Source organism: Phaethon aethereus, assembly GCF_964289735.1.
Source record: "Phaethon aethereus genome assembly, chromosome: 2".
In the NCBI taxonomy this organism is placed as follows: Eukaryota; Metazoa; Chordata; class Aves; order Phaethontiformes; family Phaethontidae; genus Phaethon; species Phaethon aethereus.
In genome coordinates, this window is record NC_138582.1 from 150,972,444 (window position 1) to 150,996,263 (window position 23,820).

General features: G+C 38.2%; 1 protein-coding gene across 2 annotated transcripts in view; it reads left to right on the forward strand.

Moving 5' to 3' along the window:
• The window catches only part of MLLT10 (MLLT10 histone lysine methyltransferase DOT1L cofactor), a gene marked incomplete at both ends in the record, with an annotated part of 132,872 nt that overhangs the window by 17,091 nt on the left and 91,961 nt on the right, over nucleotides 1-23,820 (forward strand). For both annotated transcript variants that reach the window (XM_082014587.1, XM_082014588.1), the window contains 2 exons: nucleotides 7,241-7,295; nucleotides 21,017-21,126. In XM_082014587.1, the coding sequence (XP_081870713.1) occupies nucleotides 7,241-7,295; nucleotides 21,017-21,126 (165 nt within the window). The remainder of the gene's footprint in view (nucleotides 1-7,240; nucleotides 7,296-21,016; nucleotides 21,127-23,820) is intronic.

Consider the following 23,820-nt stretch of genomic DNA (forward strand, 5'->3'; position numbering starts at 1 on the left):
GGGTATTCAGCCCTTCCTGAGCTGGAAGACAGGGATAGAGAGCACAGTAACCCCCCCATAATCCAGGAGGAAGCAGTTAAGGACCTGTTAAGCCAAATGGACACCCACAAGTCTATGGGACTTGATGGGATCCACCCAAGAGTACTGAGGGAGCTGGAGGAAGAGCTTGCCAGGCCACTCTCCATCATTCATCAGCAGTCCTGGTTAACAGGGGAGGTCCCAGACTGGAGGCTTCCCGATGTGATGCCCTTCTACAAGAAAGGCTGGAAGGAGGATCCTGGGAACTACAGGCCTGTCAGCTTGACCTCTGTATCAGGGAAGATTGTGGAGTGGTTCATCTTGAGAGTGCTTATGGGGCACCTGCAGGACAACCAAGGGATCAGGCCCAGCCAGCATGGGTTCATGAAAGGCAGGTCCTGCTTGACCAACCTGATTTCCTTCTATGACCAGGTGACCCACCTAGTGGATGAGGGAAAGGCTGTGGATGTTGTCTACCTGGACTTTAGTAAAGCCTTTGACAGCGTCTCCCACAGCATTCTCCTGGAGAAGCTGGTGGCTCATGGATTAGACAGGAGCACTGTTTGCTGGGTAAAGAACTGGCTGGACGGCCGAGCCCAGAGAGTTGTGTTGAATGGCGTTAAATCCGGCTGGCGGCTGGTCACAAGCGGTGTTCCTCAGGGCTAAGTTCTGGGGCTGGTCTTGTTCAATATCTTTATTGATGATCTGGATGAGGGGGTCGAGTGCTCCCTCAATAAATTTGCAGATGACACCAAGTTGGGTGGGAGTGTTGATCTGCTGGAGCGTAGGAGCGCTTTGCAGAGGGATCTGGACAGGCTGGATCGATGGGCAGAGGTCAATTGTATGAGGTTTAATAAGGCCAAGTGCCGGATCCTGCACTTCAGTCACAACAATCCCATGCAACGCTACAGTCTTGGGGAGGAGTGGCTGGAGAGCTGCCTGGCAGAAAGGGACCTGGGGGTGCTGGTTGACAGCCGGCTGAACATGAGCCGGCAGTGTGCCCAGATAGCCAAGAAGGCCAACAGCGTCCTGGCCTGTGTCAGAAGTAGTGTGGCCAGCAGGAGTAGGGAAGTGATTGTGCCCCTGTACTTGGCACTGGTGAGACTGCACGTTGAATCCTGTGTTCAGTTTTGAGCCCTTCACTACAAGAAGGATGCTGAGGTGCTTGGGCGTGTGTAAAGAAGGGCAACGAAGCTGGTGAGGGGGCTGGAGCACAAGTCTGATGAGGAGTGGCTGAGGGAACTGGGGTTGTTTAGTCTGGAGAAGAGGAGGCTGAGGGGAGGCCTTATCGCTCTCTACAACTACCTGAAAGGGGGTTGTGGTGAGGTGGGTGTTGGTCTCTTTTCCCAAGTAACTAGTGATAGGACAAGAGGAAATGGCCTCAAGTTGCGCCAGGGAAGGTTTAGATTGGATATTAGGAAAAATCTCTTCACCGAGAGTGTGGTCAAGCATTGGAACAGGCTGCCCAGGGAGGTGGTGGAGTCACCATCTCTGGAAGTATTCAAAAAATGTGTGGATGTGGTGCTTCAGGACATGGTTTAGGAGGCATGGTGGCGCTGGATTAATGGTTGGACTTGATGATCTTGAAGGTCCTTTCCAACCTTAGTGATTCTGTGATTGGTTGGAATTCCATACTCACTTATAGCCAGCACAGATGATGCCACCTCCTGGACAGGGTGATTGTATCCTTGCCCTACTCCCTATCTGTGTTCCTGTTACATTTTCTATCTGGCATTGTTGTTAATATGGTGTTTTGGAAAGATGGCTCAAAGAAATGATCTGGCAAAAAAAAAAAGTGTGTTTTGTTTTTAGCTTTCTGGTTAGGATTTCCATACGGTCAAATGAATGCTCTTCCCAGAGCAAGCGAGGCAGTAGAAGGTACACAGCAGGGGATGGCCAGTGATCTTCTTTCGGCAGCAGTGTGCAATTATGTTAGCTTAAAGTGAGCCTGAAATAAAGTCGGCTAGAACTGCAGCCTAATTTCTCAGTTACCTTTTAGGAGCTGTGGTCTATTTAATCTGCTGTAGATCTTCTTGTGTTATTTAGGTTAGCAGGTCATATTGAGACACACAGTTTATTGCCTCATTGCAAGGCGGGGAATTCAGTCCTGCAGGACTTTACTTGGTTGACAGTCATTTTTCAGGTGAATGGTTCCATTGGCCTACCTTGGACCAGAATTTACTTAAATTACTTGCACAAGAATTCTTTGACCTTTGTTTTCTTATAACAAGAGACAACATATAATGGATGTCTGCAGATGATGCGTTATGAAACTTGCTCCAAATTTACAGAACCCTGAGGGAAGAACAATGCTATATTCCTACTGTTCTTTTTTTTTCGCCTCTCCTACTTGTGTAGTCTTGTTTCTATCTCTCTTTATCTTCCCTATCTACTACATTTCTCTTGCTCTTTCTCTTCATTTCAACATGAATAAGGTAGTCTGTTGGATTAAATCAGTTTCTCTATGCCTTTCCTCCATTTCCAATTGAAAAATTGGTAGAGTTGGGTTAACCAAAAAGAATCCAGTAATTAGATTTGTCTAATATTATCTGCTGCTGGTTAAGGTAGCTGCTAGTCCTGGTTAAAATGGAAAGGCATATTTATCTAAAATAGAGGGAGAAAACTTTGTGCCACAGGGCAGTGGTGCCAAATTAGACTGTAACTAATTCAGTATAGGAAGATGTATTTATTTAGTGCCTTTTTTACTTCTCTTATTTTGGTCTTCCAGTCTTGTAGCTTTTTTCTGCTGCATATCTTTAGTGGACACCCCCATTCTCCACTTCTCCCTTTACTGTTCTTTATTTCTTCTTGGTTATTTGTACTTTCTTAATAACGAAAGAAAAAATTGGGTTCTTTCCCCTTCTGCGTGGGCATGCTCCCATGCTTTTGACCACTTTAGGTCTCTGCTGGGTGACTTTTTAAAGCTCAGACCCCTCAGGAGGCAGCAGGTGTTTCATCAGACCCAGGCAATTTGCCTGGATGCTAAGGTTACAGGATCAGTCTTCTTTCACTTAATTAACTTGCTGTTTATGTAGCTTAGCAGTGAGTTGACAGCCACACTGTCAGACTGTTCCAGCTGCAGAACTTTGAGATTGGTTTCACTTTAGTCCTCCATGGGAGACCTCATAGTCCAAAGCAATTCCTGCTGAGAGTTCACCTGAATTCTGCTTGGACAGGAGCTAGATCCATGAACTCTAGTCTGTTCCACCAAACAGCTGCAAGAATGAGATGTCCATGTTATGCTCCGTAAGGAAAGGAAGAGAAGGGACAATGTCACTTGCTACAACTTCAGTCTTCCTTCAGCCAGTATTTGTGTCTTTTTCACTCCTCTTCAACTCTAATTCAGCTGGCTGTACCTACAGCATCACATGCACTGTTGCCCCTCCCTGCTATGGGACTAGTGCCCTTCAGCATACCAAAGGATGTGGTTATTCTCTTGGGTCACAGTCAGCCTCTTTGGTATTCACATTTGCACTGTCTAACCTGATGATGTTTATCTGAACTGTTGATCAGCCATAGGAACTTGTCCTACTTATGCTGCAACATCTTGTGGGTGTTGTATCCACTCCTGCTACCCCTTCCCCCCTTGCCAGCTTGTTTAGTAGTTCCCCACGATGTTTTTGAATGCTCAGACAATCAATCTGTGTCAGAAATCCTTTTCCAGAGCTAAGACTTAGAACACATAATTGGAGAAGAGAGCCCTGGCATGGTCTATGTGTTGAAATATTAGAGATCATTAGAGACCATACAGATGGTCAGATTATTCCTTATACTGTGTTGCAGAGATCGAAGCTTTATTCCATCATACAAGTTGTATCTGATGTGGCATTTAGTAGCAAGATTCAGCTGTTGCTGTTCACGTAAACTCCAAGCTCCATCCATAGGTAAACTGGAGACACTGTGTGGACAAAAACATTCAAATAAGAAATTAAAAGTGACTGGACTTCTGAGAGACATATACACCCAACTATCTTCTTGCTTTTCTCCTCTAGAATCCTTTGTAAGAACATGCATGTAAGCGTTTTGAAAGTACCTGAGATTTTTTCAGTCACTTTGCAAATTCTCAGCTGAAACAATCACTTTTTAAAAGATGCTATACTGCTGTAAGACTTTAAAACTGGTTATAAAGTGTTAAAAGGAAAAATTCTCTACTAGTTACTTCCCTTGGGTGAGGCACACCATTCCCACCTGGCAAAGCTACTGGTGTTACTGTGTGGCACATACTGAAGCTTGGGAGAGCAGGAATGGGTGACAGAATCTGAGAATGTGGAGGCTGGGCAGGATTTAGGTTCATAACCTGGAAGGGGAAGGGGAAAGGGTCACTGTGTGGTGTATCAGCTTACAAGGATGCTACTTTATTGCAGAGTGTAGCCAGAATTCACAGCACCAGAAGTGCTCGGTCATCAGAGTGCAAGTATCTGCACAGTTGCTCAGCTCCAGCTCCATGAGAGCTGAGTGCAGGCATGCTGCTTCCTTGCTAGTGAGAGGATCCACTGCAGAATTCCCTGCACTCAGGTTTTCTTCTGCTGTCAAAGCTCCTTCCTCCACTTCAGTTTTCTGCCTTGTATCGTGTCTGACTGGTTGCAGCCAGGGCTGCAGAGGAATAATGAGGGAAGACCTAATGGACCTGTGTCCTATTAGACATATGAAACAAACAAAAAAACAACTCGAAGCTGAATGGAGCATGCTTAACTCTTTTGCATAAAGGACTGGTTCAGTTCCTTGCTGCTCAGTGTCCTGTGATGATTTTAATTTTTTTTATTTTGTGGTAAAGTTTACTCAAGAAGTTTTCTAATTCTTCAGTTATTAATGCTGCAGTGCAGTGGTTCCCTGCCTTCAGTTTTGCTGATGCAGCTGGTTGTGGGATTGTGCTTAAATTGCATCAGTGATATGACCTGAATTAAAAATGTTGAAAGGAAAAAGTTAATTTCACTCCATTTTACTGATCTGGTTTAAGGTGCAGCCCTACAGGTAGTTGGGTCAGCAGCTGAGGGAGTGGTGAAGGGACAGGTTAATAAGGGAGAGGTGGAGGGAAGAAGAGAACCTCCAAAACTGGTTTTGCCACTAGTGAAAATGTATGTCAAACTTCCACAGGCTTGCAGAGGTGGGGCAAGGTAGACTAACAGCTTCCCTTGTCTCAGTGGTAGATATATCATCTCCACTCACTGGCCTGAGCTGCCAGCTCACAGCTTTGGGGTGGGAACAGACTTTATTGCACTGTCGCCATCAATACAAACCAGGCTTCTCGCTTTGAGAATTTGTTTCAGTGTATGGTGAATACGCTGAAATGAACGTACAGCTACTGAATGACTCTCAGCATATTGTATTTAATGCTTGGAAAACTGGAGTGTTAAGATACAGCTCACATGCATACTGCATATGTAGGATTTTGTTTAAAATTAACTGATCAGTTCATTTCAGTTGCAAGGAAACCCTTATAATCTTGACTTAAAAGAAATGGTGTAATGCTCCCAGTCTGCAGATAGCTTACAGAAGTCGTCAACCACTTTTATCTCTAAGTTTCACCATAGGCTTAATACTGCGTTTCAATAAATTGCTGATCATTTTAGTGGGTGAATGTGAGGGAGGGATGAGTGAAGAAAAAGACAAAAAGCAGCAATCCTAAAGAGTCTTGTTCCTGTATGCAGCTGCCTATAGCAATGTACTGAGCAAAAAAAAAAAATTAAGAACTTTTTTATTCTACCCTTTGTGAAAGCCTCTTTGCTGTTAATATCCATTTTCTTACAGGTTAAGAGGAACAGATAGTCCTCAAGATATACTTCAGCCATATGAATTTCAGGAATGGAATTTCTCATTCCTTAAATAAGTTTGGACAATTTGTTTCTGAGGCACGTGTAGCATCATAGGCTCTTTTATCTGCTGACTTGCCAGTTAGCTGGTAACGGAAAACAGTACTGTTCAGGGAGCACAGAGAAGAGCTGTACTGATGCCAGATGTCCCTCTCCATTTGAAGGATGTGGTGTTAGGTTTGCATCTGATGATCAGACTGTGTTTCAGTTTCTTAAAAAGCTTGCTAGATTGGTATGCTTTGAGTTGACTCTAATGTGGGTATTCATAAAATTTTAGTAAGGCGAGTCCTACGTATAGGATCTCCTATAGTGATGTTCCTTTGCATGTTGTTTGGAGCAATTGAAGTGGAATGTGTATCAAACCTGTTCCATTGAAAGATGGCGACAGACAGACTTTTTATCAGGGCCTGTTGCAATAGGACAAGGGGTAACAGGCTTAAACTAAAAGAGAGTAGATTTAGACCAGATTTAAGGAAGAAATTTTTGACAATGGGGTGGTGAAACACTGGCACAGGTTGCCCAGAGAGGTGGTAGGTGCTGCATCCCTGGAAATATTCCAGGTCAGGTTGGACGGGGCTCTAAGCAACCTGATCTAGTTGAAGATGTCCCTGCTCATTGCAGAGGGTTGGACTAGATGACCTTTTAAAGGTTCCTTCCAACTCAAATTATTCTATGATTTCTGTCATCTCTGAACTGATGTGGAATTCGTTCACACTGCTCTAGGACACTGAGAGATAAACAATATTGGGAACTTGGTAGAGGCAGCGATAACAGAAAGATTGTACTGTTGTGATCCTGGTGTATGTCAGAAGAATATGATGTCAAACTGCATGTTCCCAGACATGCAGTCTTGGAGAATTTCAAGGATGAGTCAACTTCTGGCCTCCTTTTTCTGAAACAGAAAGCAAGATTGTTTTTAGTCTCTCAGGGTAAGTGAGAGTCAGCAGAGACTGTGAAGTCAGCTATAGTATGTGCACCTCTGATAATTATATCCGTGGCATGACTTTGTGATTGACCACCTTGGTGAATACAGAGATCCTAAGAGAACGAAATATGGTGAGGAGTCTTGGGACCGTGCCCAAGTTTCTTATCAAGCGAGTCTACCCCATGCTATATTTTTTGGAGGCTTGTCTCCAGAATTACAGGTGTGGAATTCAGGAATAAAAACTTGGAGGTAGAACTATGAGTAGCTTTAATATATATTATAGTTTCAAGATCTGGAGGAGAAAGCCTCGTGTATGACAAACTAACATTAATATTCAAGTAAAGGTTAAGGGAAAACACACCCATTCACTTTTAAAGAATGGTTGCTTCCTTAATGTCAGCTAATGGTTTTGATGTGTGTGGTTTCTTTTTCAATGCTCCTATGATCGTTCCATTTTTTTATTTTATTTTTGCTTTTTTTTTCCTAGAGATGTGAATTATGCCCTCATAAGGATGGTGCTTTAAAGAGAACAGATAATGGGGGTAAGTTTTATTCTTATTTTTTGTGAACTCTCTTATTTTGTATGAGGGAAATAAGTCTGTGGGGAAAAAAAAGGGGTGGGGGGGAAATCCTAAGCATAAATGAAAACACAGGCCGGTTTGGAAAGAGAGAACTATTTTACAGTAATCATTATTTGTCCAATTTAGATTGAATTTAGTTTGAGAACATCAATCATTATTTTTAGTCTCATTTTTAGGAAAAAAGTTACAATGAAGGAGCAACTGCATTTTAACATAAGATTTTAATGGGTAAAAAGGGTAAATTTTATTTGTGTTTAGTTTGAGTCTGAACGCTTATAGAAAGCTGTTTAAAGTGCACCATTCATGGAGGAAAGTGAAATTTTTATGTCTGTAGCCCAGACTGAACGCACCAGTGCATTTTCAAAGGATAGCTCGCTCATGCCTGACTTACTAATAGGTTCTGTAACAAAGAAGTTAGAACTGAAAAGTTGCACTAGTGATTACCTGTCCCTTGCATCTTTCTAATTTCATTGATCAGGTTGTCATCAGTTCTGCTTCTGCTGAGTAGAATTGCTAGAGAAAGTCTCTACTGAACATCCTGTCTTGATTATGCTTATACTAATAGCTGGGTGATATGATTGAAAAATTTCAATTAACTTTTCAATCACTTCTGGAATTCCTTCTTCTCCCTTTACTTGATACTTCTAAATTCCTGTCCATCATCTATCTGTAAATAGCCTGGTCATTTTGAAACTGAGCCCTTTCTGTTGTGAGAGGAGAAATTATGGTCAGGGTTCTGGATTTCATTTAGTCTGTGTAAATCGTATTTTGAAGATATGATGCTGCATATGTAATAATCCGACTGATTTATATCTTAGCTTAGTGTTGATGCAGTTTTGCTATTTCTGTTACAGTTGAGTTGTAGGAACACAGAGCCTGCTTGGCTTGGGGCTGATACACCCTTTTCCTTCTCTATACTTTTTGACACGTACAGTACTACTGCAGTGTACAGTATATGCTCTAGCATTTACCATTCAAGTGTGCTTATCTCAAACATGTTGGTGAACTTAGTGTCATTTGTGAGTGTTGGGAGAGTGTACTGAGACTGTCTTGTCTGTGTGTCAGCAAAACTACCATCTTAAGCGCCAGCCCAGTACTTTAGCCTTAAAACTTCTTTCTCTCAGACAGGTTGATACATGGCAGTGTTGAATTCATTTCTTCAGAAATGACAGCTGGACACTTGCTTTTTTAGGAAATAAGTAATAAGAAAGCCTCAAACCTTTTGAAATATACAGTAAAATTTGTGAAGTATGAAGTAGCTGAAATGTTTTCTGTTTTTGTACTTGAAGTAGTGTTTGGGAATTGCTTGCTAATAGTAAGCTACCCTTGCTATTCTCTATGGTAGTTTTGAAACTTTGTATAAAGTCTTAAAAACATATTTTGACAGGGAGCATCAAAGATCTGAGCATCCTACTAGTTACCTGTCTTACAGCTGTATTAATTGTAATTATGAATTCTTTTCTGAAAGTGAGTTACTGTATAAGATTAATATTATTTAAATTTAAATAGCAAAGATGTTACACTGTATGAACAGTATTGTCCCTACTATAATTTTCATGACCAACTATTTTCATCAGTGAAAGCTTCATAGTGAGAATTTCATAGCAGAGAAGTTAAGATTTTGTACTTCACCTTCTGAAAACATCCCTGCCTTAGTAATAAATCTTGTCCATGGTGTTAAATACAGCAAGTTCTACCTTATGGACCAAATGTTCTTTAAGTAACAGCTTTACAGAAGGATGTGAACCTTGGAAAAAATTAACTCTGCCTGGTGTTGCATTTCAGAAATCTGCATTCTTAACCTGAAGCTTTTCTTTCAAACAGTTGCCTAACAAGGGATTGTGCCAGAAGAGTTTCAGACTTAAGGAAATACTGTTGAAGGTCATGTAATGGGCTTGCCAGTTTAAAATTATATTTACAGTAGGTTAATACTTGGAATTTTTTTAATGCTGTTACACCATTTGTTGCCAAGGGAAATGATAAAAAGATGCAGGTATTCCTGAAGAAACTTCAAAACAAACATTTCTGATAAAACCTTGTAAGGATCCAGCTTTAGAAATTTGTAATTACGGAGCCTTTCTGTAAGCATAGAAATAATTAAATGGTTATAGCTTTTCAGAACAAGTGAAGAAATTACTGATTTTATGTCAGTGATATAAAGTTATGCTTCTTTCTGCCTTCTGGCAACAAGTAACTTTATTTTGTAGCCAGAAAACCAATGCAGTTTTTGTTTTGAATATGTAGATAACTTAGCTCATATATAGTCTGCTGCCTTTTTTTTTTTTTTGTAACAGTTTTCTGGACATTTGCTTTTTAATAATGTGAGGAAATGTATTTTGTTTGGATGTTGAAGATACTGTATTTTCTTTTATGTCAGGAGTCTTAAAGTTTTTTGGTCTACTGGGTTTTTACTATAGGGTACCATGATTTTCTTAACCTGCAGTAAGATGCTGTTACTGCAGGGAGGGTCCTTGCTATGCATTACTTTCTCCTCCTTTGTGATGGTACCAGGATTTAGAACTTTTTTTTTCCCCCATGTGTTCCTTTTCAGCTAAATTAAATTAATTCCCTGACCCAGCTGATCATGCTAATGCTGATACAGAAGAAGGGCCAGGACTATTCTTTTAGCAGCAGCCTGTATGTTAGCTGTCTCAAGTCAGCTGTACAAATATAACTGAAAACAGCCTAATCTAATAGCTCTTATATAATGGTGTTGTCTGTCCTCTAGGAACTCTGGGGCACTCTAAGATATTGTCCTGGTTTTGGCTGGGATAGAGTTAATTTTCTTCCTGTGTAGTGCTGTGTTTTGGATTTAGCATGAGAATAATGTCTTAGTTGTTGCTAAGTAGTGCTTATATTAAGTCAAGGACTTTTCAGTTTAGAATCATAGAATCATAAGGTTAGAAAAGACCACTAAGATCATCAAGTCCAACTGCCAGCAGGGAGATGCACAAGAAGCTGGGAGTGGGCACAGCCAGGACAGCTGACCCAGACTGGCTGGAGGGATATTCCATGTCATGTAACATTATGCTCAGTATATAAACTGAGGGGAGTTGGCCAAGGATTGGCTACTGCAGCTCAGGAACTGGCTGGGCGTCAGTCAGTGGGTGGTGAGCAATTGCATGGTGCATCACTTATTTTGTATATTATTATTATTTATGTAATCAGTTAATTTTCTCTTCCCTTGCTGTCCTATTAAACTGTCTTTATCTCAGCCAACTACTTTTACACCCCCCTCCTCCCCCCCCGCCGGATTCTTCTACCCTCCTATGGGGGGGGATGGGAGAAAAGTGAGCAAGCAGCCATGTGGTGCTTAGTTGCCTGCTGGGGTTAAACCATGACAGATATATATGACACAGTAGTCTGGGAATCAAACCCGTGTTGTTTTTAAGTATGACTGACTGACTAGAAAATAGTAATGGTGGTGTATAGGGGTGTTGTGGGTTTTTTTTGGTGTCCCGTCCCCCTCCCGCCCTCCCTGTGGTGTGAGTTTCCTTCATGTGCATTCTTCCTCCTTATGCCTCTCCTTTTACTGGCCTGTTACTGCTTTATCTGACTTTCTGGAGATCAGCACTTCTTTAGATTTGCTTTTTAGGTTTTTTATTTCTGGCTGGAGACATCTACTGTACCGTAGTCATGCTTATCAGTACATTTATGAGGGGTAATGTTGAGTTCTCCAGTATCATCTATGGCAAATACGGAGTTACAGTTTTCAGTGATACCATAAATACAGCCTTTTCGGAGCAGTACTGTCATGGATCTTATATAGAACTTGAAAGTGCCAGCTTGAAATAGTAAGAGGAGAGGAGCATATCGTGGAGGTCAAACAACATTTGGCCTACTGTCTTTGTCAGTATGAACTGGATTCTTGAGAATGTTCTTGTATGCTTGCTCAGAATACTTTCCCAGCCTATACAAGTATTTATACTTTGGGACTTCTTGAACCAGGGATGGTATTTTTGTGTTTAATGGAACAAGAGTCCATCACACTATTGATGTGTCCACTTCTGTATAAAGGCTTAGTGTCCATAATCCTGTGTGGCAAGGCATTTTGCAGTTGATCTGTACAACGTGTCAAGATGCATGCTGTTTCTTTTGTACCTGTTACCTCACTGTTTTATTTGATGCCACTGGGCACTTGCTAAGTGATAGGAAGTGACAAAGAGCAGTTTTTCTATGTTCACCTTTTCAGTACCTCTTCTGGCTTTATAGATCTCTGTCATATTCTTCAGGATGAAGGAGCCCAGACTGATTGGGCATTTCTTGTACAGAAAACTGACCACGCCCTTCTTTTCCCTTCTCTACATGTCTGCCAAATGATACATAATCCTTACCAGAGCTGAATGTGAAATTTTAGGGAAGGAAATCTATTGTACATGATGCCATGGAATCTATAGATTGCAAAATGATTACAGTGTGGTTTAATGTTCCTAACAGGCTACTCATGTAATTATGGGTCACCATTTTTTGGTACAAATTTTTCTCATTAATTAGAGAATATTTTCACTAGCCTAAACATTTGTACTACCTCAAAACTAGGACATCCTGAAATGGGAACAGAAGTATTGATTTTAGCAAGGCTTTTGCTTGCAGATTGTTCTTAAAATTGAGTGCACTGTTTTCTGCATTTGCTCCGGGAACAGAAGACATGAGTATATTGAAATTCTTGAGGCATTAACTGTTTTTACAGCCATAGTTAACTCTTGGCTATTTGGGTTATTGGAGGTGGAGTGGGACAGGGAAAGTTCAGTTGTCCTAGATAATAGTGACTGTACTAGCCAAGTGGTTTCTAGATAGTGTTGTGGAAACATTCCACTTAGTGGTGGAAACTAATCCAGATGGTTCTGCACCAAGTTGCTAGTGTGTCTGGGTCTGGAAGGACTAAAGAGTTCATGTGAAGTGCCAAGCAGAAATGGCATTTTGTTGCTCATAATCTTTCTGGTACACTGGAGAGTACACAGATGCCTGCCTGTTCTCAGTTTGGTGATGGTGGCTGCTGTCACTGTAAGTAGAACCTGTAGTGAGCCCAAAGAGATAATTCTGGATTTGAGCGGAATGTGTTCTAGTCTGCTTCAATGGGTTCCTCCTGTGCTTTCGATTGTCAGAGACCTGAACTGACCCTGAACAGAAGCCGCTAAGGTCTGGTTGCATATGTTTGTTCAGTCTCTTCACACTGTGTGAGAATGGTCATTCTGCTCCTGCACTTGCACAGATCTTGGAAACAGTACAGTTGGATTTAGCGGAGTGTAGCCTGGACTAATATCCATGGTGTGGCTTATCTGTCAGCGTGTTATCCGTGCTAAGGATTATTAAGAGTTGACTGTATTTAGCTTCACATTTGATTTAATTAATTAGTTGACAGTAGTGGGACATTGCATGATTATGATCAGGGTGACTGTCAGAAATTTTAGAAATAAGCTTTGAATACGTTTTAGTATTTTGGCTGCCTAATATCTGTAACTATCTTACAGCTATGGTTAATTTTTGTGAACAAAAAATAGTCTTCCCTACATGTGGACTTTGTGGAATTTTTTTTTACAGAAACATTAGGACTTTTTCAGTGTTCAGAGACTGCAGTTCTATAAATTCTGTTAGGTTATTTACTGATTTTTGTTTTATTTATGTATTAAAAAAATTGATTCTAAAAGTAGAAAAGTAGGATTGAGTTGAAAAAGGAACTTTTCTCTTTGCATATATTTATTGACAGGATTCCTTGCTGAGTTTGGCACTCATGTTCATTTAGGGGCACCACTGTGGTTTTAAACACATGACTGGATATAAAAGTTTTTTAAAATGAGAAGAACTGATATGTATATGAATTGCTTATCGATACTGTGTTTTATGTATAAGAAGGCTATTGAAAGAGAGGTTAATTTTTCTTTAGCTTTGTACTTTGTATGTGGATTAGTAGTTGGACAAAATATAAACAAATTTTTTTACAAAACAGAAAAGCAACAAGTGAGCATTTGTTTGAAGATACTTGGGAACTGTAGGCTGTTTGACAGTTTTAGGCCTTTTCAATTCAGTAATGTTTCCTTAACTGTTACAGTAATTTCCTTTGAGTTTTGTCAACTCAAGGAGTTGAGGAGAAATATAGGCATGACTATTTGAACTGATTGTAGTTTTCTGAATCCCAATTCTTTTATCTTCTCATAATACTGAGCATGCAGTCTGTTTTTTAAGCAAATTGTTCAGTTGTGTCTAATATTGTACTTTTCCCATTTAAAGAGTTTTCTTACAGTGATCTTTGCCCACAATTTTCTGTAAGCCCAGAAGGCTTGATTTTGCTGTTCAAGTTGTTACTTTGAAATCTGACCCCAGTGGATGATGACCAGGAATGCTGTGTAACAGCATTCTTTGTGTGACTTTTCACCAAGACTTCTTTCATGCAGCTGCTTGGGAAAAGGCCAGCTAGCAATGCGGTGGTTTTATGTCATCGTCCAGGCCCTCTTCCCATTGCCTGGGCTAGCGTTGGGATCTCCCACCAAGTCTATAAAAAAACCCCATCAAATGCTAGGTTTTCCTATTGCTATTGTTATTATTAGAGTCAGCAGCTCTCACCATCAGGTTTACTGTTCTGGTGAGTTTTCTTGGTATTAATATCTAAGAATACGGATGGTATAATGTGAGGCATATGCATTTTGCAAGAAGTGCTTACCTACAAATATCCTGGTCCTTTTGTGCAGTTGTTTAAAAACCAAACTATTTGTTGTGCTGTTGAATGATGATCTGAAGTGAATTTTTCTTACGTACCAATTCTTCAGTTCAGGAACAGATTTTGATAAATGGAGAGTTTGGTGAAATTCTATACAAGGACTCTGGTGAGTGAAGCCTTTTCTTCATGGACAAGCAGTATTTATTTTACTTTTTTTTTTTTTAACAGAAATTGTCTCTTAATTCTATGTACCAACGATAAGGTTGACTACCAACCACAGTGGTGAGATCTCTAGTGGTTAGTGTGAGCACCTTCTTATTAACTCGACTTTGAAAAGAGTCGATCAAACAATATAGTGGATAATACTATATTAACTCTAGCAAACATTAAAACTGTATTTACTAGGGTAAGGAAAAAACAGTAACTTAAGCCGACAGATCTGCAACTTTTATTGTCTTTACAGGAAAGGAAGATCAGGGTCAAGCCAAAAGTGTATGGAATGCCTTAATGAAGAGACACTTAACTAAAGGTCTAAAGTAGTTTGTAATCTTACCCACTGGCAAATAGTAACAGTAACAGTCTTAAGTACATCTTTGCTGGATTCGCCTATCAGAGCAGGATAGAGCTGAGTCTCGGGGTCAGTCAGCGGATCTGATAGTTGTGGAAACTGAGGGTGCAATTTCATGTAATCTAGGACAGCTATTGACCTCTGCTAAAAGGAGTGGACTGTGGTTTTCCTGTGACTGGGTGTTTCTTCACTGGTGGTTTTGTGTATGGCAATCATACAACCTCAGTATGGAGTGCATCAACTTATTTACTGATCTTTCTGGAAGGTAAATTCTTGTTTTTCCTCCCAGTTTAGTAATCAAGTGAATAGAATTTTACCTGTCCTGTTACATGGCAAGCTTATACTACAGGGAGAGGGTAAGGATGTACAGTAGAAAGTGAAGAGTCAGGTGAGACCTTACCTTTTAGGGACAGCCCACTGTTGAAATGGATTGAGGTGTATCCTTAAATTACAACCTGGAGCAACCCTAATATGAAACTAACATTTCAATGAAGAAATGTTTTTCCGTTCTAGAAGAATAAATTCACTTGGTTTGGGAGTGAGCTGTAGCTACAAATAAAGTAGTTTCCGTAGTGAGATATGATGGACTATTTTGGAAATTACACAGAACACGTAAAGAAATTTTACTCTGGAATTGGTGCACAGTTAGGAGATGGTGATGACATCCCAGAGCTCTCTTGTGGGACCACACTGGCACTATGGCTGGATCTAGGCATGACTCTGTGATTCCGGCCTCTAGAGTCTGTTACTGTTTTGCAGCACAGCTTCAACATTGACTGTGGGACATAGTGCAAGTGTAGTGCCTGGTCTGTGTCTGTTAGTTCCCAAGGTACAGGTGGACTTCCCTTGATTTGAATAGTAGTATGGATTATAAGTCTGTTGCTGTTATTTTATTACGAAGTAAAACATTATAAAAGCAAACTTCAGTATTTACACTGGAAGAGGATTTAAATGTATTTAAATGAATTTATTTACGGTGAAAGAGCTTGTGAATCAAGTTTTAAACACTTAAAGAGTAATTGTAAAGGCAAAAATTTAGTTAGATAGATAATGTACTGTATATTATTTATATTCCTGGGTTTTCTTTGTTAATTTTAGATTACTTTGTTAGAGTTTGCTTCTAGTTATAGACTACTTTGTTGGCAACAGTCTTTTGTTTGCTGGTGGTGAAATTGTTAGGAGCTACCTGTTCTCCTTTGCATATGGATAACAGATCAACTGTTTATTTTCAGTTAGAGTTTTGGAGCCTGAGATTTGTTATTCTGAATCTTAATAAATAATGTATATTCCAATTATACCTGCTAAGTATGTGCTGTTAGGTTTTCGAGTTAAAAATTAGTTAGGCACCTGAAAATAAAAATCTCAGCAAAAGATTGGTAAAATTTGGATAGATTCTGTGCTGGTAATTAAACTAATTAAATTTCTGCATTCCAGAAACTCAATAGTGTGTCTTTCTGAGGGATAAATCAAAATAAAAAAGGATTTGAGTGAAAATATGGAAGCTTCATAGGATGTATTTGAACTTTGAAGGCTTTTCAGCATGAATTTCCAATTTCTGATATTGGAGAAAACTTTTCATTATTATTGTTATCAGAGTAGATCTTGGAGTTGGCTTATATGTGGTTTTGATGTTGTTTTAATGTTGGTTGAAGTTGTTTCCTAAGGTCTCTTCAAAGGAAAGTGTCTGAGCTGTACTTGTGTGATGTTATCTTAGAAAAAGCACAGTGGATTTTTTTTTTTTAAAGGTAAGCAACATTTCCCAAAGTTATTTGACTTCAAAGCACAGTTGAAGTAAATATTTTTAATTTTAATTTGACTGTCACCAATAAGTTGATTCAAATAAGTAATAACCAAAAACTGATGACATTTTACAATTTCTGGATGGAGACATTGGTTGTTGTAGAATATTTGATTGTTTAAGGCAAAGGAGGCAGTGAATCTGTCAGCCTGTAGTAGCCTGCTGTGAGCATTTTTTTTCAGCCATTTCAGAGAAAGCAGTTCTGATAAGAATACACAAGCAAACTTAATGGCTGATTTGAATCCTCATAATACATTTCTTAATTTCTTGTTTTTAAGCTAAAACCTGAGTTTATTTGAAAATAGCAATCCAGGCTTTATCACCTAGTAAAAATATTATTATTGAGAATGTACATACAAAAAATGGCCACTTTCTCAAAGATTAAGAAATAGTAAATCAAATAAGGAAGAAAAAAAAAAAAAAGAAAATTCTGAGGATAAGGAAAATTTTAAGAACAGTTTTGCAAGATGGCAGTACTTGCATTTACAAAAACATCTGTTCCCTCCTTTCCCCCCATTAAAGTTGTCCTGAAAGGGAGATGAAAGCGAAAATAAATTGAGTATAAGCAATTCAGTGGTAATAGTAAGAGTTTGCTAGTAATTATTCTAAATTTTATAAATAAAATTAAAGTGAGTAATAAATCTGTGGCCAGTTGTTTGGATGCAAACCATGCACAACCAAAGTGAATGGAAGCTTATCATTGATTTAAATAGTAAAGGATGTGGTTTCTACAGATGGTTTAAAAAAAATCATTTGGAATAAAAGTGATCTGAAAAATGGCTTGAGTTCCTGGCTAAGTTTGAAGAACAATTAAGAAAAGCCAGAGTATTCTGTTGTTATTTCTATGTGATGTTCAGAGTGAGGAAGAATGGTGATAAATTAATTTCAGTTCCAACAGAAACTACTGGGAATGTTTACATTGTTATTGAATGTGTAGAACAGTGCTACTGGAGGGGTTTTTTTTAAACTCTAAATCATGGATATACAACAATATTTTTCACACTTAAACATTGGGAAAGCTCAAAAGGAATGGATTTAATGATGGGGGAAGAAAAAGATGCATAGTTGCTGATAGAATAATGTAACAAGTGCTTTGAGTAGGAAGTTTACTGTGCAATCTTTATGGCTTAGATGGAGTTAATTGAAAAATACGTATTTTAATGTAGTCTTAAATAAAGTCCTTATAGCTTCTCTTACCAGCTATATGTACAGTTTGCATGAGTATCTCTTTAAGATGTTTCATTATCCCTGCAGACAAAGTAGGCAGTTGTCATCCAGTAAGAAACAGTAGACAAAAGCACTCAACTCTGAACATGGCAATAGACACTTAATTCTGTTGGTATTCTGAGCTCTGTGCTCTGCCTGAGAGTAGTTGCCTAAAAGAGAAGGAAGTGGCAGCAGAGGATGGGGGAGGCATTTTCTCACTGTCATGTAGTCAAGAGCCCTCTCAGTTGCAGAAAAAGATGTCTTGTCTGTTTGTATGCTAGTAGCTCGTTCTTCTGTCAATGAGACAGAGGAGAGCTATCACATACTTACTTTGGCTGTAGGTGTCCTTATTTCCATGCTTAGTCTTTGTAGCAAAAGTGACTAATCTTTTGAAGCTTAGGAAAAAAATGGTTGTTTGCCTCCTTTTCTGTTTTCCTTTGCTACTATCTCATCCTTATGGTGAAACTGAATCTTCTTGACCTCCCTTAAGTTGACAGGTTTTGTGGAGGAGTCTGCAGACCTTCTTGAGTTCTCCAAAGATGGATATTGCACAGTGCCTTTAGGCAACCAGTCCCTAACCACCTTTGTTATAGAAAATTGTCTTCCTTATTCTTTCTTCAGGGAGAACTGCTGAACTTCTGTCTCTTTTGGTTCTTCCAGGTGAACTGGGTGTTGCTGTCTGACAATTTTATATTTCTTCACTGATGAAATTTTGGACAAAAACATTTTTAAATTTAGGCAGTTGTATACAGGGTCTCTGAGTCCTAGTGGGAGCTGGTGCTGGAGTTAGGCTGCTTTTATGATACAGGTGTTTGAGGCTGGTGACATAAGAGTGCTGCAACCTTCCCTGTGGTTAAATTTTTATTGGATATGTTAAGATTTTTCAGCAAGGTCTGATTATCTGGGTTCTAAAAATACCAGATGGAAACCAATGGAAAAGGTCCCTTGTCCTCAGTTCCCTGGGGACTTATTGACCCCTTGTTCAAAAAGCGTATGAGTGCTGTGGTACTTCATTTCTTTCATTATGTAGGTAGTTTTTGTTATTATGACAGATAAAAGTGTGCTATGGCCCACAACTATCCTGGATGTGCGCTCTATATATTGGAAATCAGAATATATTAAGCTTTTAGGTTTCTGGCTATATTGTTTAATTTTTTTTGATCGTGATGGAGGAGTATTTAGTTAAAGTTACTCTAAAACTGGTTTCTTGTAGTGAATATTCTTTACTTGTCCAAATTTCAGTTGGCTTAGTGGTGGGGTTTTTTGTTGGTTTTTTTGGTTTTTTTTTTTTGTTTGTTTTTGTTTTTCTCCACTTTAATGTCTCTGGTATATTTTGTATATTTACGTAATTTTCATTATAAGTAAGTATACCTGGAGTACTGGCTTAATTACATCTGAAGTAAAAGCTTTTGCTGCCTGTTTATGAGTAACTAACTGAAGAAGGGTGTTTTCCAAATTTCAGTGTCACTTGTCTACTAGTTTAATGGCTTTATTAGATGAATGGTGTTTCCATTCCAGTTAATTTTTTGAGAGGAGATTTAAAGATAAATGTTCACCATTAACACCATGTTAACATTTATTTATCTGTCTTTAGTAAGATGTCTCTGGCTGAGGGCAGTTTGCAAGTCTTAGAAAAGTCTTTATAAACACTTCCTGAAGATATTTCAAGTAGAGAGAGAATAAAAAAGGACTGCTTTTTATAGTTTTTTTTTTCAGTCTGTCTGTTAATGATAATTTTAAAATGGTCCATTGGAACTGTTTTTAAAAGCAGCTGAAGTTGACAGTTTGTACTTCCTTTTCCCTACTCTTTTATTAGAGTGCTTTTTCTGTGTAGAATAATTCTATAAACTATTTGTGAATAAAATAATGAAGCAGCACAGATACTGTACTTAGTTGGAGAGGAAATACTAAAATGGTAGGTGTTACGTTGCCTGTGAATGTTGACTATGAGTTGTGTGTGCCCTTTCCATTTTCTGTACAAATTATAACTACCAATTGGGCTGCGGGGACACCAATCAGTTGGAAGCAACTACAAAAAATTTGTGTTTTAAGAAAAGAATAAAAAGCACATATGCAATTCCAGATACTAAATACCATTCCAGAATCTCAACAGTACTACTGTAAGTACAACTTTACGTCTAGCTCAGTTTGAGTCAAAGTACAGTTGGGTGAAGAAACTAAGAACCTTTAGATTCTGCAGAGTAGTTAAAAAGAGAAAATCCAAGATGAAAACAAGATTCAAAAAGGTCTGCAGTGAGGCAGTATGGTGTGCTTTGTTTTTTGTTGTTTTTTTTTTCTTTCATTATAGGACGAATTTGCCCAATGATAATTTACTTTGTTTACCTAATCTAATAATCTGCTAGGTTATCTAATTATGTAAGTCTGTCATTTTATGTCCTTAATATTTGCATACAAGTAAGCTGGGGTAGGAGGAAAGCACAATTATTTTTAAGGTGTACTGAAGATCTTGTGACAAAAGACTTGTTTTCCTCTTGGGGAAGAGCAGAATTCATGCTAAATGATAAGGCACACCAAATTCACTTTCAGATGGGGTAGCTCTGTACTATGCGATATTACTCTTATAATTCTATTATTAGTGCCAGTTTATTAATACGCTGCATTAGCTATGTAGCAGCTTCTGCTACAATTACGGGCAAACTGACCTCCACTGAAACAATCTGACAGCTTTTAGGATTTTAGTATTGAAAAAAGGCCTAAAATTAGTAGGTTTCTTTCTGAATTGGTGTTTCCCCCTGCCCCCATCAAACCAAATGTCAGACAATTAGGAATGTTTACTTCTTGAAATGTTGTTAAAACACAATATGGTAAGTAACTAAGCATTTCTTGATGACCCCAAGTTAAAGAGTTAGAACAGAACTGGATATAGGAGTTGATACTCCTATGAAAAAATGAGTTTGCCACACCTTTAAAGAAGGAAAAGAAGAGATTTGATAGAGGGGATGTGTGTTGGGATTTCTTTCTACAGAAAGAATACAGGAGTCCAGAATGACTTTGTTTAAACAAAAAGTCCACACAGAAATCATATATGGTGGTAATGCTTGCATGAATACTAGTTTGTTTAGATATTTCCTTTTTGTAGGAATTTGTATAGCTTTTACACAATGACTGTGTTAATCCAAGAAATGTAAAGAAATAACCTGTTATTCTGCTTGTGTGTCACTGTTAGTATAAATCATTAGTATTTGCATTTCATGGAGTATTATTTGTATAAATTCTCCACTGAATAAACTTAAAAATGTGCTACAGTTCATCTAAACTTTGATAATATAAAATGTAGTATAAACATTACTTAAGAAACTTATGCCTGTAATATTCTAAATAGTTAAAATAGTCCATGGAAGAAAGTGTTGTAAAAGGTTCTTTGTACTATAATTGAAATGTCCTTTGAGCTTCTAGAAAACATTAAAATTAAATACAATTATAACTTTTTGTAGGTTGGGCTCATGTGGTTTGTGCTCTGTACATTCCCGAGGTGCAGTTTGCTAATGTTGCTACAATGGAACCTATCGTGTTGCAGTCTGTTCCCCATGATCGTTATAATAAGGTATAATTATATGTCATTTTGTCTATATCTAATGTATTTATTTGAAAACCTGTGAGCTTTAATAATCTAAAACTATACTTCTTAGAATGGTCTTTATATGAAATGCATAAATGTATACAGTAATGCTGCATGTTTTCTGCTATGGCTTTTTGATAAATTCAAGAATTAAGAAAACTATATTATTAAATTAAGCCGCAAGGTTATTTGCCATGTCTCATTATTCTTTTATAGATTAGGGACTGTTTTGTTAATTAAAAATACTATGATCTTTGAATAACAGTTTATTTTGAAAGGAATGTGAAATATTTCCCATAGGTTAAAATATTATTATGGCTTATTTGAAATGTTATTATTAATTACCACTAAGTCCTACTGTATTAAGTATTGATATGATGTTCATAAACATTTCTTTTAGGAAGAAAAACTGTGCTGATATACTAAGGCAAAAGCTTGCTGACTTTTGCCTTTGTAAACAGTATTCACTTTAGTAGGATTATTTGCTTGTAGAAGAGCTGCTCCTAAATAAGTGTCAGTGAGATGGAATGTTTTATATGGTGAGACTTTATTAAAAAAAAAAGGCAAAGCAATGTAAAAGTAACTTATTAATGTTCTATATTGATAGTTACATTTTTCTATTTGTTTCAGTTGTGCTACCTCTTTGCCACTAGACTTAACCACTTTCTCCTTTGTATTTTTGTATTTTCCCTTCTGCAAGCAGCAAAGTGTCTAAACTTCTGATTAGTTTTTTTTACATATTTTTCTTGTGGTGTTCTTTTTACCTCTAGTTTCTTTCTTTTACTTTATTTTATGGTGGTTTGTGGACACTGGGGTAAAAGAGGAATATACTGTGTTATAAAAGAAAGCAAGCAAAAAAAAAGACATTCATCACCTCTGGTGTTCTTCCTACAGGGAGACTAGTCCTGTTCACGTTATGTCTGTGACCTCCCATTTTTTTTTCTTTTTTTTCCTAGCTTACATCTCTGCTTTATGCCCCACCCCGCCCCACCATTTCCCTATCCTTTTTTCTTTTTTTCATACTTTGATCTTTTCCGTGTGTGTTTCATGTTCTCACGATTGCTGTCAGTATGTTTTACCCATCTTATTTACCAGTGTATCCAAAAAGCCAGGAATCAAACTCCAGGTTCTTCTCATGCCTTCCTATTGTGTACTACCTGAGCATCTGTATTGACTCCTCGCTATTGGCAAGAACACACAACAGCGAGATTAAGTGCAGAACAAATAAAGTTTTTGTGCTTGGACACAAAGCAGTACAGATCTGCTGTGACAAATGGGTTTGTTTTCTCTCTTTCCTCAACTCTGGGCCAACAGCACATCTGTTTTCTCATTTTTCCATGAATAGTATTTTTTATTCATAGTGGTTCTTCCCTAATGTGCTTCAAAAATTTCATGGAACACTTTCGATTTCGTTTTATCCTGTAACATTTCCACTCATGGTAATTGATATTGGATGAGTAAATCCTTGTAACTTCAAACAATGTACCCTGCGTCTTTTAATATTACTTGTTCACAAAGTCCATTGTTGGTCTATGTCTCTTTAGTCTTTAATTCCTTTTTGTTACAACTAAAGTTGCTTCTATCTTGAACTGTTTTTTTCCCAAATATATGACATATAGTTGTATTTTAGTGCTAAAATTCCAATTTGCATTTTGTTGGTCTGTAGTTACCTTTTTTTTTTTTTGCTTGCTAGATAATTACTAGTGCCATACAGATGATGTAGAGAAAGTTCTTGATGGTGTCTACCTTTTCTGTGTTTTTAGTGGATGTTCTGATTTGGGCCTATTTTCCATGATAAAAGTTAGCCTAAAACTACCTTTATACAGGCCACTACAGTATATTGTAAAATATAGAGACACCTATATCAGAAATTTCAAGGTTTGCGGTCACAACCCTAGCCTGCAAATTTTTTTTTTTTCTCTCTTTTTACAGAAGCCAGTGTTCCCTGTCTTTATTTGGTCTAGTTGGTTCAGGGAGATAGTGGCTGTGGATTTCAGGGGAATCAAAGAAATGCCTATAGTGCAGTTGCTGCAGCAAGCCTCCTGAAACCAATCTAACTTCACTGCCAACAGCAGTCTAATTGTAACAGCACAGAATTTGAGAGACAATTGCTGACTGGGGACTCTGTCAAATTTTTGATAAATCTGTAGCCAGTGCTGAGTTTGATATTGGTGTGGCTAAACAGTGCCTGAGTAGGCTCGTTTTGAGCAATACCCCCAAAACCAATACAACTACCAATTCCCCTTTCAGGTAGCCTGCAGTAACTTCACCTCCCCACCCCTTTGCTATTCAGTATAAATTCTGTTTATTGAAATGGTACATTTTTTAAATCAGAAACTTTGTAAAGCATTTAACTCTGACTTTATTGATTTGGGGGCAAATTGAAAAGAAAAGCTGTTTTTTGAGAAGTAAATATGGCAAACAGTTCTTAAATGTAAACATGTAATTAGGAAAAAATGACTATAGAGTTGTTTCTCCTTTCAGAGAGGCTTAGTGCTAATTTCATTCTGTCTGTCAACTCAGGTTGGAATAGGATGATTTTAAGAAAGATTTTATTTCCTGTGAAGTTCCAAATAATTCTGCATATGCAGCTGGATACATATAGAAGGCTAGCATATGAAATTGAGGGAAAATAGAGGTCAACGAAAATTACAATAAGGGAAAATTTGTCCTATAGTC